The sequence below is a fragment of the Chiloscyllium punctatum genome, chromosome 6 (assembly GCF_047496795.1).
Source record: "Chiloscyllium punctatum isolate Juve2018m chromosome 6, sChiPun1.3, whole genome shotgun sequence".
Lineage (NCBI taxonomy): Eukaryota > Metazoa > Chordata > Chondrichthyes > Orectolobiformes > Hemiscylliidae > Chiloscyllium > Chiloscyllium punctatum.
In genome coordinates, this window is record NC_092744.1 from 52,864,169 (window position 1) to 52,879,600 (window position 15,432).

A 15,432-nucleotide genomic window follows, 5' to 3' on the forward strand; every position below is an offset into this window, starting at 1 on the left:
TAATGTCCTAATCATTTGTCATCCCTATCATTCCCAGCTTAAACAAGTTCCCCATCACTATGTGTACTGATTTCAAAATCTTCATCTCCAAATCCCTCCATGGCTTTGAACCTCCCTGCATATATCCTGTATCCTTCCATTTATTCATTGTTCATCTATTCCTGATCGACCATGTTTTTCCCTTACTGATTTGTCAGCTGTGTCATGACCCTCCACCACTCTGTTTGAAATCCCTTTATTTGATTTCATTCATCTTCATCTTCCAAAGCTCCTTAAAGTCTACTCCTTCAAATTTGCCTCAGTCATCTCCTATAGTTTCCTCCATGTCTTGCTTGGGTCCTAAACCATGAAATACTTTGAGACAGTTTTCTGTACTAAAATAACTTTATTAGGAATACGAAAGTGAATGATTTCTTACATAAACTTCAAGAACACCAAGATTAGGTATAGCCCAGCAATCAGGACGGTGACACTTCCTAAACTTTGTGCCCTAGTATAGAAGATGAGGGGAGTATAGGATATTTCAAATTCCAATCGCAATAATCCTTGTGACATTTCTGACTGACATTGCCAATTCAGTTACAACTGGGGCAGCTTTATATTGTGTAACTAGTACTATCAGGAACTGGGTGCTCTATTCAATTCATTTTATGAAGACCCTAAGAGTGAATAATAACCAATTCCAAATCAGTTGGAGTTAAGTTTAACCCTAGAGAAATGCACTGTGTAGTATCATATTATCATCCAGGCTTTTTCAGAAATTATATCATGATGATATGACCTTAGATAGAGTAATTGTTCATGAGCAAGAAAATTGCTGTAAAATAAGAGCCCATCTTAAGGCCAAACTTGAATATAAGATTTGTATTTCTTTGGTTGTTTCTCTAAAGATATTTGTATGTTCAGTAAATAAAGGACTTTTCAAGACATTTTATTGGGCTGTATATATTTATTTTGACATCTGAATTATGAATAATGTGTTATCAGTAATTAAAACCATTAATATTTTGAAACCAAATTGGTGTGTGCATTTTCAAAAGTTTTTAAATCTGTGCCATGAAGACTTCCAACTTTGCATTACTAGTTCAAAGTTCTTGTTACAGTGAATACACAGAAGTGCTTGTTGATATAGGGTAGGATTGTCATTCCTGGGTTTTGATTCTTCCTTCAGGATGAAATACAGGTCAGGGAACTGAGAAATGTGAGCAACAGAGAAATGTTTGGAGGATATGATCAGTTACGTAGTGACCTTTGGGAGTCCTATCCAGTATTGATGTAGGGAATGCTACAAAGTCTGGAGGGTCAGTCAGAGGGTATTCAACAGTGAAAGATTACCAACCCCACCATCAGACGTGATGTTGCTAAATTATGAAGGGGAGTACAAATGCACCTCTATTACTGTTTGCTGATCACAAAAGAGGGAAATGGTGAAGAGTGGAAGAGATTGGACATGAGGGGGATAATCTACTACAGTATTGCAGACAGTTACAAATGGGAGGAGGTGACATCATAGTAATGTCACTAGACGAGTAATGGGCTTAGACTAATGCTCGGGTTCAAATCCAACCACTGCAGCTGATGGAATTTAAATTCAATGAATAAATCCTGAATTAAAAGCTGGTCTTGCTAATATTGGCCATCAATCATTGTAAAGTCCATCTGGTTCATTGATATCATTTAAGCAAGCAAAACAGCTGTCCTAACACGGTCTGGCCTACATGAGGTTCCAAAAACACAGCAATATGGATGAATCTTAACCGTCCTCTGAAATGGTTTTGCAAGGCAATTAATTCAAAGGTGATTAGGATAGGCATGATTGCTGGCATTGCCAGAGATACCTTCATGCCAAGAAAGGAAAAGAAAAGTTATGTTAAGACTGAAGTTTTTCACATTGGATGAAGTCTCTGCCTCTAATACTACCTGATCTGCTGCTGGGAGGGTGTCAGTGCTTCTTAGAAGAGCAAATGTGATAGGTACCAATGGATATGCAGTTAACAGAGTGTCCTCAAATAAGCACCGGGGGGTCCAACTTGTTACTGGTCTAGGGGATGCGAAGCATTTCCCCCCATTATTCAAACTCCTTTATAAAATCTTGGAGGCAGGGAGATATCATGGAGTTGGTCCAAAAGGGTGTCTTTCTGTCTTTTTTGGGCTTCTCCACCTTTGACCCATCTGTAGTCCTGTATTCATAGGCCATTGAAAATTCAGCCCATAATATTAGCTCAAATAACTTTCTATAGCAGAAAGGCATTCACATTATTTAATTGTTTTTTTTTTTGCAAATTATTAATTCGTGTAGTGAAAATGACGGATCAAGTCATAAAGTTATACAGTACGGAAACAGACCCTTTGGTCCAACTCATCCATGCCAACCATGTTTCCCAAACTAAACTAGTGGCCTACATCCCTCTAAGCCTTTCCTATACATGTAACTATCCAAATGTCTTTTAAATGTTGTAATTGTACCTGCATCTCCACTTCCTCTGGCAGTTCATTCCACACAGGAACCACCCTATGTGTGGGGAAAAAAATTGTATGTCAGGTCCCCTTAAAGCATTCTTTTAAATTTTTCTCCTTTCTCCTTAAAATTGTGCCCTCTAGTTTTGAACTCTCCAACTCAAGGGAAAAGACTTCTGGTGTTCACCTTTTCTATGCCCCTCATGATTTTATGAACCTCTATAAGGTCACCAATCAACCTTAAATGCTACAGTGAAAACAGTCCCAATCTATCCAGTTTCTCCTTTGTAATTCAAACCTTCTAGTTCTGATAACATGCTTGCAAATCTCTTCTGCACCTTTTCCAATTTAATAATATCCTTCTTAATGCAGGGTTACAGGAATCGTACATAGTACACAGTGGCCTCACAACTCAATGAATTAGCGTCTGCAGCCCTCTGCAGCAATGATACACCACCACCCTCCTCCTCCTCAGTTTTAAAGGGTCATTCCTTCACTCTGAGGCTGTCCCTTCTGTCCTCGTCGTATTGATATTGCCATCTAGTTTACCTGTTACACAAATGCACACATTATACTTTTGCAGCCTGCATCAGGACTGAAGCTTGAGAAGGAAGTGCTATGGTAACGATACAAGAACTGTCATCCACTAAGACAGAAGAGGAATTAATGGGTTAAGCAATTTGTTAAAAGAAAGTCTAAAAAAAAATCACATCTTAAAAGAGGTAAACAGTCTCAAAGTCGAGGGAGGAGAGGCAGAATATTGAACTTTAGGAATCTGACTTCAGGAAAGGACAGTAAGGACTGGGGAGGGGGCAGAAACCATTAAATGGTTGTGGGAGTGACAGTCAGGATTAGGAAGTGGACCCTCAAAGTTCGACCTCGTAGAACATAGAACATGACAGCGCAGTACAGGCCTTTTGGCCCTTGATGTTACGCCGACCTGTGAAACCAATCTGAAGCCCATCTTGCATACACGATTACATTTCATCCATATGTTAATCTAATGACTTTTTAAATTCCCTTAAAGTTGGCAGGCAGGGCGTTCCACACCCTGATTACTCTCTGAGTAAAGAAACTACCTCTGACGTCTGTCCTATATCTATCACCCCTCAATTTAAAGCCATGCCCCCTTGTCCTAGCCATTACCATCCGAGGAAAAAGGCTCTCGCTGTCCAATCTATCTAATCCTCTGATTTCTTTTATGTCTCAATTAAGTTGCCCCTCAGAGTTCTTCTCTCCAATTAAAACAGCCTCAAGTGCCTCAGCCTTTCCTCATAAGACCTTCCCTCCATACCAAGCAACACCCTAGTAAATCTCCTCTGAACTCTTTCCAAAGCTTCCACATCCTTCCTATAATTGACGACCAGAACTATACATAATACTCCATGGGAGAAGGTCAGGTTTCTATTATTTTGTGGGATACAGGCATCACCAACTCTGCCCATTAAATTGTCTGGGGGCAGTTAAGAATCAGCCACATTTTATAGGGCTGAGGTCATGTGTGGGCCAGACCAGGTAAGGTAGGCAGATTTCCTTCTCCAAAGGACATTGGTGAATCAGCTGGGTTTGAATTACAATCAACAATGTTTGAAACATAAAACATTATTTGGGAACTTGACATGATAGATACAGAAAGGTTGTTTCTCTTGGTGGGAAGAGTCCAGGACAAGAAGGTATAATATTGAATTAAGATGTTGCCCATTTAAGCCTGAGATGAGCAGTGTTTCCTCTCATACTAGTGAAAACATCTTCTCTACATCCACTCTATCCTGGCTTCTCAGTGTGCTGTAAGTTTCAGTCAAATCTCCCTTCATCGTTCTAAACTCCATTGACTAAAGACCCAGAGTCCTCAACCACTCCTCATATGACAAGCCTTTCATACCTGGGATCATTCTTGTAAACACCCTCTGGGCCCCCTCCAATGCTAGCACATCCTTCCTTAGATACAGGGCCCAAAACTGCTGACAATAGTCCAAATGTAATCTGACCTGAGCCTTATACAGCATAAGCAGTCCATCCGTGCTGTTGTATATCTCTAGCCCTCTCAACATTAGAAGAATACACTCTGCACTTGTTACTATATGGCAAGCTTTAGTTTGCAATAACTGGAATAAATTATCTACCTTCAGGTGAAACAGCTCTGCATATTGCGGTGGTGAATCAGAATATTGACCTCATTAAGGAGCTGCTGGCTCTTAATGCAGATATCAAACATTCTCGTGCTGTAGGAACTTTTTTCACTCCAGGAAAAGATTGCAGATGTTATTATGGTACGGTAAGATTTCTCAACTGTATTAACAGTAAAACAGTATTCGGAAATGAGTTAGCTGTTTTGGATTATGTATATTAGCACTCTTAATTGATGCGGTAATGTTTCAGATTTGATTTGATTTGACCAATGGTGGTGATGGTGGGTGCCGTGATTAATCTTAATATTCCCAGTTTAAGGGAGGCAATAGAACAACAGGATATTAATTTATGTGCACTGATTCCTACTAGAAATGGAGGAAATGAAAACATGATTCAGCTTGCCTATTCTATCCCTCATGATCAGAAAACAAATGGATTGTAGCAGGTCAACTTCAGAACTGAATAGTTGTCACATCGGTGTGAGATTAAAGGAATGCAGGTATTTATAACAAAGTGTAATGTCATGGTACTGCATTCAGGATAGCAGCAAAGAAAACTGAGAGTGAGGGGGAAGAACAAAAAGTTGTCTTTCCCACCTGGTTCATGCATTGGCCATCACCTTTTCTTCATGGAAATTATTTGCCTCCATCGTTAATTTTGACTTTGTGTAATTTAATGTGGAAGTGATGACGTCAATTTTTCTATATTTTTATTTCTATTGACTTTGATTAAAATAATGAATGAGATGTAAAGATTTCTGATTTGAAATCAATCGTTTTTGAAATGTTTGCTCATAAATTGTTCAGTCCTATCTATCTTTGAGTAGGTGGTGGTGAACCACTTGAACTTGTAGATTATGTGGGGTAGTGTTCTAAGGCTGTAAGGAAGGAAGTTCTAGGATTTTGTACCAGCAACAGCAGGAAGGTGATTTAGTTCCAAATAATGATTGTGGGTGACTTAGCGGCACAGTTGAAATCTGCACCAGTGTCTTAGCTGTAGTGTCTTATTGGAAATACTTATTGTTATCCCTATTTTGGAGATTATATACTAGAAAAATAAATTCAAGAGTGAGAAGGACCATTGGAATTCAACTGTATAGTGTCATAATGTTCTCAGTACAGCATCGGATTGGATTTGAATAAACTTGATGTTCTTATTTATACAAATTGTCATACTATTGCATTTATTGAGGAGTAAAATACTTTTTTTAATGTGTATTAGAGGTGTACACTTAATTAACTTATTCTGTTTATTGAGGAGTAATTTAAAAAAAGATTATAAATCCATATTTAAATAACCTTAATTCATATTTACTTATCACATTGACTGGTTTGATGTGAAATATTACTCTAGGATTACCTTAACTATAAAATGTGATCTTCTATAAATTCGATGTGTTCCTGCTTTAACCATGAAATTCACTTTCTTTTTTTACAGATTTGTAAAGGAAGTTTCCTTTAAGTCTTGTAGCAGTTCTTTTGATATCCTGTTTTGTCACCCATGTTCCCAATAACCTTTTCCAATCAATTTTGGATGGAGTTAGGTACATTCAAATGGAAACAAAAACAGGTTGTTTAATTGGCAGTGTGACCAACAAATCATGGAATTCCAATGAAACCATTAGTGGAGTCTTTATTTTGAACCTAACAATCTTGGAATGAAATGGGGCAGAACAGGATCATTGGGTCTATCAAGCCTGTGCCTGATCTTTGAAACAGCTATACAATTAATCACAATTCCCGACTCGTTCTTCACAAGCTTGAATCTTTTTTTTTCCTTTTTAATGTTAGCTGATTTATTTTTGAAATATATTATTTGATCTACTTCCCTCAACTCCACAGACTGTATTTTACAACCTAAGACAACTTGTTGCATAAAATATTCTATCTCCCCTCTGGTTCATTTACTAATTACCTTTTTTTTCTCTTTGGTTAACAATAATTTTTCCTTCTTCACTCTATGAATGCATCCAACATATATTTTACAAGGGTTAGGCATAACTTTTGTTTTTGCATTCCATGCTCTGTTTATAAAACCAAGGATTCTGGATGCTTCTTCAGCTTGTCCCACCACTTTTAAAGTAAACGCACATGCATCCCCAGGTTTCTGTGTTTCCACGGCCTCTTAAAGTTAATTTATCTTTTTCCTCCTTTAATGTGACATCAATAGCATCCTCTTCTACATTATTGTAACATGCAGAGAACTGAATTAGTGCCTCTACTTTTACAGCAAGGCCTTTTTTGGTTCATAATCAATTATCCCTTGCTTTGATTGCCTTTTTGCTATTTATGTATTCATATAAGATTTTTGGGTTCCATTTTATATTTCCCTGCTAATCTATTCCCATGCTGTCTTTGTCCCTTGTGTTCTTCTGCAGTTCTTTGTAATTTTTGTATCTAGCTTTGTTCACTACCAAATTATGAACTCAACAGTTACCATTAGCAGTCCAAGAATGTGGTGCTGGAAAAGCGCAGCCAGTCAGGCAGCATCTGAGGAGCAGGAGAGTTGACGTTTTGAGCATAAGCTCTTCATCAACCTGATGAAGAGCTTATGCTCGAAACGTCAACTCTCCTGCTCCTCGGATGCTGCCTGACTGGCTGTGCTTTTCCAGCACCACACTCTTCGACCCTGACCTCCAGCATCTCCAGTCAACACTTTCTCCTGGTTACCATTAGCATCCTATTTCTGTTTCATTTTCATCTCTATATCTTTAGTTATCCAAGACGCTTGAGCATTGAATGTCCTCCTTACATTTGTGAGAATGCGTCAAATGTTTATTGATGTTGTGAAAACAGCTCACATTACAGAAGAGGAAGTGCCGGAGTTCTTAGAAAATATAAAGGTGGATAAATCTCCAGGACCTGATTAACTGTATCCCAGGGCTTTGTGGAAAGTTAGGGAAGAAATTGTGGGGCCCCTAGCAGAAGTATTTATATCATTCATAACTATAGGTGAGGTGCCTGGGGATTGGAGGATGGCTAATGTTCTGTCTTTATTTAAGAAAGGCTGTAAGGAGAAGTTTGGGAACAATAGATTGGTGAGTCTGACATCAGTGGTGGGTAAGTTGTTGGTGATTCTGAAAGATAGGACTCATATGCATTTGGAGTGGCAAAGAATGACTAGGGATAGTCAGCATGGTTTTGTGTGAGGGAAATCGTGTCTCACAAACTTGTTTGAATTTTTTGAGGAAGCAACCAAGACGACTGATGAGGGCAGAACCATAGGTGTTGTTTACATGGATTTCAGTAAAGCCATTGACAAGGTTCTGCACGATAGACTAGTTAGTAAAGTTAGATCACATGAGATTCAGGATGAGCTTGCGATTTGGATACAAAATTGGCTTGACAATACAAGACAGAGGATGGTGGTGGCGGGTTTTTTTTGGACTGAAGGCCTATGACCAGCAGTGTTCCACAGGGATCAGTGCTGGATCCACTTTTGTTTGGCATTTATATAAACAATTTTGATGAGAAGACAGGAGGCATGGTTAGTAAGATTGCGAATGACACCAGAATAGGTGGAATAGTGGACAGTGAAGAAGGTTATCTAAGATTACAAAGAGATCTTGAATAATTGGGTCATTGGGCCGAGGAGTGGCAGATAGAGTTTAATTTGGATAAATATAAAGCATCGTATTTTGGTAAAGCAAATAAAGGTTGGACTTATGGAATTAATAGTAGGGCCCTTTGAGTGTTGTAGAACAGAGAGCCCAAGGGTTCAGGTACAGAGGCCTTTGAAAATTGTGTCACATGTAGACAGGGTAGTTAAGAAGGTGTTTTGCATGCTTGCCTTTATTACTCAATCCTTTGACCACAGGAGCTGAGACTCTGGTGCTGGAAAAGCACAGCAGGTCAGGGAGCATCTAGGGAGCAGGAGAGTCAACGTTTCGGGTGTAAGCTATTTATCAGGAATGAGGCATTTGGGCCAAGGGGCATGAGAGATAAATGGGAGGAGGGTGGGGCTGGGGGAAAGGTAGCTGGGAATATGATAAGTAGATGAAGGTGGGGGTGGAAGTGATAGGTCAGAGGGGAGGATGGAGCAGGTAGGTGGGAAGGAAGATGGACAGGTAGGACTGATCAAGGGGGCAGTGCCAAGTTGGAGGCTTGGGACTCGGATAAGGTTGGGGGAGGGGAAATGAGGAAACTAGTGAAATGCACATTAATTCCGTATGGTTGCAGGGTCCCAAGGTGGAAGATGAGGCGTTCTTCTTCCAGGCATTGGATGGTTAGGGTTTGGTAATGGAGGAGGCCCAGGACCTGCATGTCCTTGGTGGAGTGGGAGGGAGATTTAAAGAGTTCAGCCATGGGACAGTGGGGTGTGTTGGTGTGGGTATCCCAGAGATGTTTTCTGAAACGATCTGCAAATTGGCATCCTGTCTCCCTGGCGTAGAAGAGACCACATCGGGTACAATGGATACAGTAGATATCATGTGTGAAGTACAGGTAAACTTCTGTAGGATGTGGAAAGATCCTTTGGGGCCTTGGATGGAGGTGAGCGGGGAGGTGTAGTCGCAGGTTTTGCAATTACTGTGGTGGTAGACGAAGGTGCTAGGGGCTAGGGGTGGGTTCATGGAGGCATGGATCTGACAAGGGAGTCATGGGCAGAGTGGTTTCTCCAGAATGCTGATAGGGGTGGGGACGGAAAGATATCCCTAGTGGTGGGATCTGTTTGTAGGTGGCAGGTTGCTTCTAATGTTTCTCAATTCCAAATCTGTCTTTAAACCCTCAAATACAATATTCCTTTCCTGTGATGTAACAGTAACTTAAAACAAAACCCCCTCTTTATTTTTCCATCTCTATCATTCCTGGAAGCATTGTTAAGAATGCCTATTTCTTCCCTTTGCTTGAGAAAAGTCTGGCTTTCAATCACACATCTTCTGCTTCTACATTCACTAGCAAGTAGAGATTACTGCATTTGAGATCCTGCTTGTTAATTTCCTTCGTAGCTCCTGAAACAAACCAGGACTTCAACCTTGGCTGACTATATCATTACTTCCTAAATGAACATTAATGTCTGGATGTCCCATTCCTTTTGCAAAGTGATTCATCAAATTCAGATGGCGGGATACAATAAGGCATGGTGGCTCAGTGGTTAGCACTGTTGCCTCATAGCGCCAGGGACCTGGGTTAGATTCCGCCCTTGGGTGACTGTGCAATTCCAGACAGACATTCTCCCTGTGTCTGCATGAGTTTCCTCTGGGTGCTTCGGTTTCCTCCCACAATCCAAAGATGTGCAGGTTAGATGAATTGGCCATGCTCAATTGCCCATAGTGTTCAGGGATGCCTAGGTTAGGTGCATTAATCAGGGTAAATATGGGGGATGGGTTACTCTTTGGAGAATTGGTGTGGACTTGTTGGGCTGAAGGGCCTGTTTCCACACTGTATGGATTCTCTTAAAAAATGAGAGTTCTAATTAATATTTCATATTTAGATAAAATCAAAGACCGTTCAAAGTCTGATTACTCTATCAAACGCTTGCATCACTGTAGCAATTATCACATGCTACGGTGCAAATGTTCTACAATGTCCAATAAGTCAGCTGTTCGGAAAACTATTACAATATAACTATTCAATTGCTACACAATTCACAACCACCTTTAGTTCAAATTTGTTTTGGATTTGTAATGTTATATTTTAATAATTGAATAAGAAGCACCTTGAGTTGGTGGAAGCTCCTTCTGATCAACACAGCAAGTTTTTGGTGAATATTGGTATTGTGTTCACTATAACCAATTCCTTTGTCAATTCCTCTAAGTTTGGATTGAATAAAGAATGCATTTGCAGTACAAACAAAAGCTGTTTATATGAACACACAGAAAACAGGCTACTCACCTGGTTTCAGAACCGGTCATATCTTGCTGTGTGTACATTTTAGGGCAATGAAATGGTGGATTCCACAATACTGATGGCAATAGACAGCTTCAATTGCGCACACATACCTGTCTTTGAATTTGCGTTTAATTGTAATAATCTCATCTTATGCCACATTTAACAGATCCATGTGTGAAACTACAAATTCCATACAGTTTATGATTTGTATCAATATTTTTGTTATTTTTGCATTCTTATTCTACAATGGGCAGTCTTGAAGGAGAATAATCTATGGTATTTTTCTGCAAAACTGGAGGTTTTTGAAAAATCGCTTCCATTCTTTCTTCAAAATTGTGATAACTAGTACTTGTTTTTTTTTTCTTTTTATATGTCAGGGGAATATGTTTTATCCTTTGCAGCCTGCATAGGAAATGAACAAATAGTTAAAATGATTGTGGCACATGGGGCACCTTTAAATGCACAAGATAAACAAGGTAGGTTTTTTTTTATCATTTCATTATCTTGTTCAAGCTGTTTTCCTATTTTATTTCATTCATTATTTCTGCATATTACAGTAAACATCTTATCTTAAATGCAATTGCAAACTTTCCTAACACAACAAAAATAACAGAGAAAAAGCAAGGCTTATGGCAAATACCCATCGATCAAAACAGCAGAAGTCCTAAAGGACAAAATGTGCAAGGGGAAACTTAAAATGGAAGTTAGGAGAGCAAAGAAGGGCCACAAAAGAATAATGGCAGATAAAGTAAAGAAAAATCCTCAACCATTTTACAAGTACATTAAAGTTAAAAGGATAATTAGGGAAAACGTAGGGCCCATTAAGTTACACAGGGATAATTTGTGTATGAAGCCAGGGAATATAGATAGAGTTTGAAATGAATACTTTGGTGTTCATTAATTTGAGGGACAATGTGAATATAGAAATCAGGGAGAAGGCATCTGTGATATACTTAAAGAAATTTGCATAGCAAGAGAAGGAGATTGGTTGGTCTGCAGGCTTAAAGTAGATAAATCTCCAGGGCTGGATGAAACATATCCCAGATTGTTGAGTGAGGCAAGAGAGGAAATAGCAGGTATGCTGGCAATAATTGTCAATTCCTTTCTAGCCACAGGAGAAGTGCCGGGGGACTGGAGAACAACCAATGTGGGCATCATTATTCAAGAAGAGCAGGGAATAAATCAGGCCAGTCAGTCTACCTTCAGGGTAACTATTGGATGCAATTCTGAGGAACAGAATTAATTTGGAATCCAAGGAAGTTTGTTTAATTGGATACATAATTCACTGAATGGCAGGACGTAGAGAGTGATGGTTGAGGGTGTTTTGCAGCTGAATGTCTCTGTCCAGCGGGTTCCACTGGCATCAATGTTTGTGGTGTATATTAACAGTTTGGACTTGAATGTAAGAGGATTCAACTGTAATTTTGTGAATGATATGTAAATTGGTGGGCTGGTAGCTAATAAGGAGGATAGCTTTAAATTTCTGGGAGATGGAGACAGGTTGGTCAGATGGGCTATCAGTGATAAATAAAATTCAATCTGGATACGTGTGAGGTGATTCACTTGAGCAGGTCAAACAAGTCAAGGATGAATACATGATGAATGATAGGACCATGGGAAGCACCAAAGATCAGAAGGACTTTGGGGTGCACATTTACTCTTGAGGTAGTGGGACAGGTAGATAAAATGGCTAAGAAGGCATTGAATTTAATGGGAATGGGGTTATGCTGGAACTGTATAAAATGTTGGTTAGGCCAAAGCTGGAGTATTGTGCTCAGTTCTGAAATCCATGTTCATGGGATGGATGTGATCATACTAGAGAGGATGCAGAGGAGGTTTTCTAGGATGTTGCCTGGGCTGGTGAGTCTTAGTCCAGAAGAGAGATTGGATAGACTGGAATTGTTTTCTTTGGAATAGAGGAGATTAAGGAGGGACATGATTAAGATGTATAAAATTGAGGGGGCATAGACAGGATAGGCAGAAAGGAACCTTTCCCCTTGTTGAAGGAATCAATTACCGGTGGCATAGATTTAAGGTAAGGGACAGGCTGCTTAGAGGGTATAGAATCATAGAATCCCTACAGTGTGGAAAGAGACAATTTAGCCCATCAAGTGTGTACCAGCCCTCCAAAGAGCATCCCTCCCAGATCCAGCCCAACTCCACCCTACCCCCATAACCTCACATTTACCATGGCTAATCCACCTAGCGTAAACATCCATGGATACTATGGACAATTTAGCATGACCAATCCACCTAACTTGCACATGTTTGGACTGTGGGAGAAAACTTGCACCTGCAGAAACCCAGGTAGAGACGGGTAGAACATGCAAACCCCACACAGACAATCCCCAAGGGTGCAATCAACGTCAGGTCCCTGGCGCGGTGAGATAGCAGTGCTAACCACTAAGCCACTCTGTCATCCCTTCTGAGAAAGGGATAGGAGAAAAGATTTTTTTTTAATTCAGAGGGGGGTGGAAATCTGGAATTCTCTGCCTGTAAGGGTGGTAGAGGCAGAAACCCTCACAACATTTAAGAAGTATTTAGATGTACACTTGTAATGCCAAGACATAAAAGGTCAAGTGCTGGAAAATGGGTTTAGAATAGCTAGGTGTTTGGTTTTGACCAGTAATGACCCAATGGGTTAAAGGGCCTTCTTCTGTGCTGTACACCTTTATGACTCTAAACAGTATAGTTAGGTTCTTTAATTTCATTTTGTACTTAGCCTTCCTCTTTCTGAATGAAGAAAATTAAAAGTCATAGTTGTTTGTTGTTTTAAAGTATACCAAAATGCATTTATTTAGTTTCTACTTCCTTAGAAGCCATGGAGCAGGCTCTGACATGTCGGTGATTAGAGTTGCCAGCTCTGACTTCCATGCTGGAAATTGTTACCATCTAGTTTCTATCCAGTGGGTGGTAGCAAAGGAAACTGCATATCATTGAGGCAAAATGGCATCATAATGAGGATGTTAATGAAGGTTAATATGTACAAATAAGTCTCTTGTCAGTCCATTAACGAGAATATTTCACCACTCAATACATAGTTGGAAAACGGGACTTTCTGTGAACTCATGAGAATTTTCCTAACCATACAAGAATCAGCTCATTACCACTTCTGTGGTCTTCACCTAAGTCATCTTCATGGTGTGTCAATTATATAATATGAAATTAAAGCAAATAGTATTACCTTCTGGCTATGACATTGAGATGAGGTATGGAGGTTTAGTCATTGTGTTCATCCTTCAAAGTGAAGGTAGCTGAGATTATCATCTGGGGTATTTGGCTGGGTTTCAGTACTGCAAATGCTCCTACAAATAGGGCAGAATTAGGTTGAGTTTTAGATGAGTTGCTGGCTCGGGGTTTTCTCTCTGCCTCTGATATTTGCTTGCTTTCAAAGGAGGCCGCACTGTTTTTTATTTGGTTGCGCTAGGCGCTGATCCTGGGTGAGATTGTTCCAGGACCGAAGTCGATTTCACAATTCCTAGGTGAAGCCTTCAGTATGCCCTTGTGGTGCTTACATTGACTACCATGAGAGTGCACCTCAGACTCAAGCTCTCCATAGCAGATTCACTTTGGTAAGTGAATGTTAGACTTTCTGGCTGCATGACCAGCTCAGTTCAGTTGTAACTGTCTCAATAAGGTGTGTATACTTGACACACTAGCTAGAATGAGCACATAGGCATATGCTATTTTGTACTGCAATCTTATCTTAAGCTTCCAAAAGCACTTTAGTTATAGAGTCATAGAGTCATACAGCACAGAGACAGACCTTCGGTTCAACCAGTCCATGCTGACCATATTCCCAAACTAAATAAATCCCATTTTCCTGTGTTTTGCACAGATCCCTCTAAATCTTTCCTATTCATGTACCTACTAAAATGTATTGTAAATGTTGTAACTGTATCTGCATCTACCACTTCCTCTGGCAATTCATTCCAAATACAAACTACCTCCATTTGAAAAGATTGCCTCTCAGGTCTCTTTTAAATCTTTCTCCTCTCAGCTTAAAAATATGCCCCCTAATTTTGAATTCATCCATTATAGAGAAAATACCTTTGCTATTCATCTTATCTATGTCACTCATGATTTTATAAACCTCTATAAGGTCACCTCTCAACATCAAGTGTCTGGGGAAAAGTCCCAGTCAATGTTTGTGATTCAAACCCTCCAGCATGATGCTGGTACACAAGGTTTAGTACAATATTCCTGAAATGTACCTTTTGCAATACTTAAACTATAATGCTGAGACTTCTAATCTGGGTTAGAACATTTTTACATTTAATTTGACAGCCATCTTTTATGTTGCTAAAGATTGATGATTGCATGGATTAACTTCAAGATGGCAGATATCTTCATCCTAATCAGTTAAAACTGCCATATTTTACATGTTTATATATATTATTGACATCTTGGTTAGTACCTGAAAATGTGTGGCTGAATGTGGCTTAATGCCATGTTATACTCAGATATGCAAGATATCATGAAATTATAGTGTTGTATATGGAAGAACATAAGGACAAAATAAAATGAGCATGAACATGCAACTGAACAGAAACTGTCACAAATCAAAAGAAACAAAATTTAGTTGCTATAGAATCAGCACAAAATCATTGAACTATGTCATCCCTTCAATTGCATGTGTCTACCCTGAATGTTAAGTTTGTTTTTTCTGGAGACAACCATAACCTTAAAACCAGAATATCCAATGATGACAGACCAAGGTGTGAACTACTTAAAGGTAGCAAAATATTCAGTACATTAAACTTTCTTCTAAGACTTAAACGTCTTGAAAAACAGCCCAACAAAAATTATACAATTTGATACAAAAAAATCCCAGACACAAAATCCTGATTTCTCTATGCTCTGTAGTATTGCCTTCCCAGTTCCAGCTCTATAATGGAATCACAATCCTCCACAGCTATTTGCTAAGTGTACTAAAATTGTTGGTAAATGAACAAAATATTTTGAAAACTTATTTCATAGGTCGTAATTGTTGAAATAAACATAATACAAAATTGAA

The 15,432-nt window shown here is 39.3% G+C and overlaps 1 protein-coding gene across 1 annotated transcript in view; it reads left to right on the plus strand.

The window, feature by feature from the left end:
- LOC140478966 (transient receptor potential cation channel subfamily V member 6-like) overlaps positions 1–15,432 on the plus strand; it is a 124,587-nt gene that overhangs the window by 64,671 nt on the left and 44,484 nt on the right. Inside the window, exons 4-5 of the mRNA XM_072572673.1 lie at positions 4,587–4,727; positions 10,793–10,891. Of these exons, the coding sequence (XP_072428774.1) occupies positions 4,587–4,727; positions 10,793–10,891 (240 nt within the window). The remainder of the gene's footprint in view (positions 1–4,586; positions 4,728–10,792; positions 10,892–15,432) is intronic.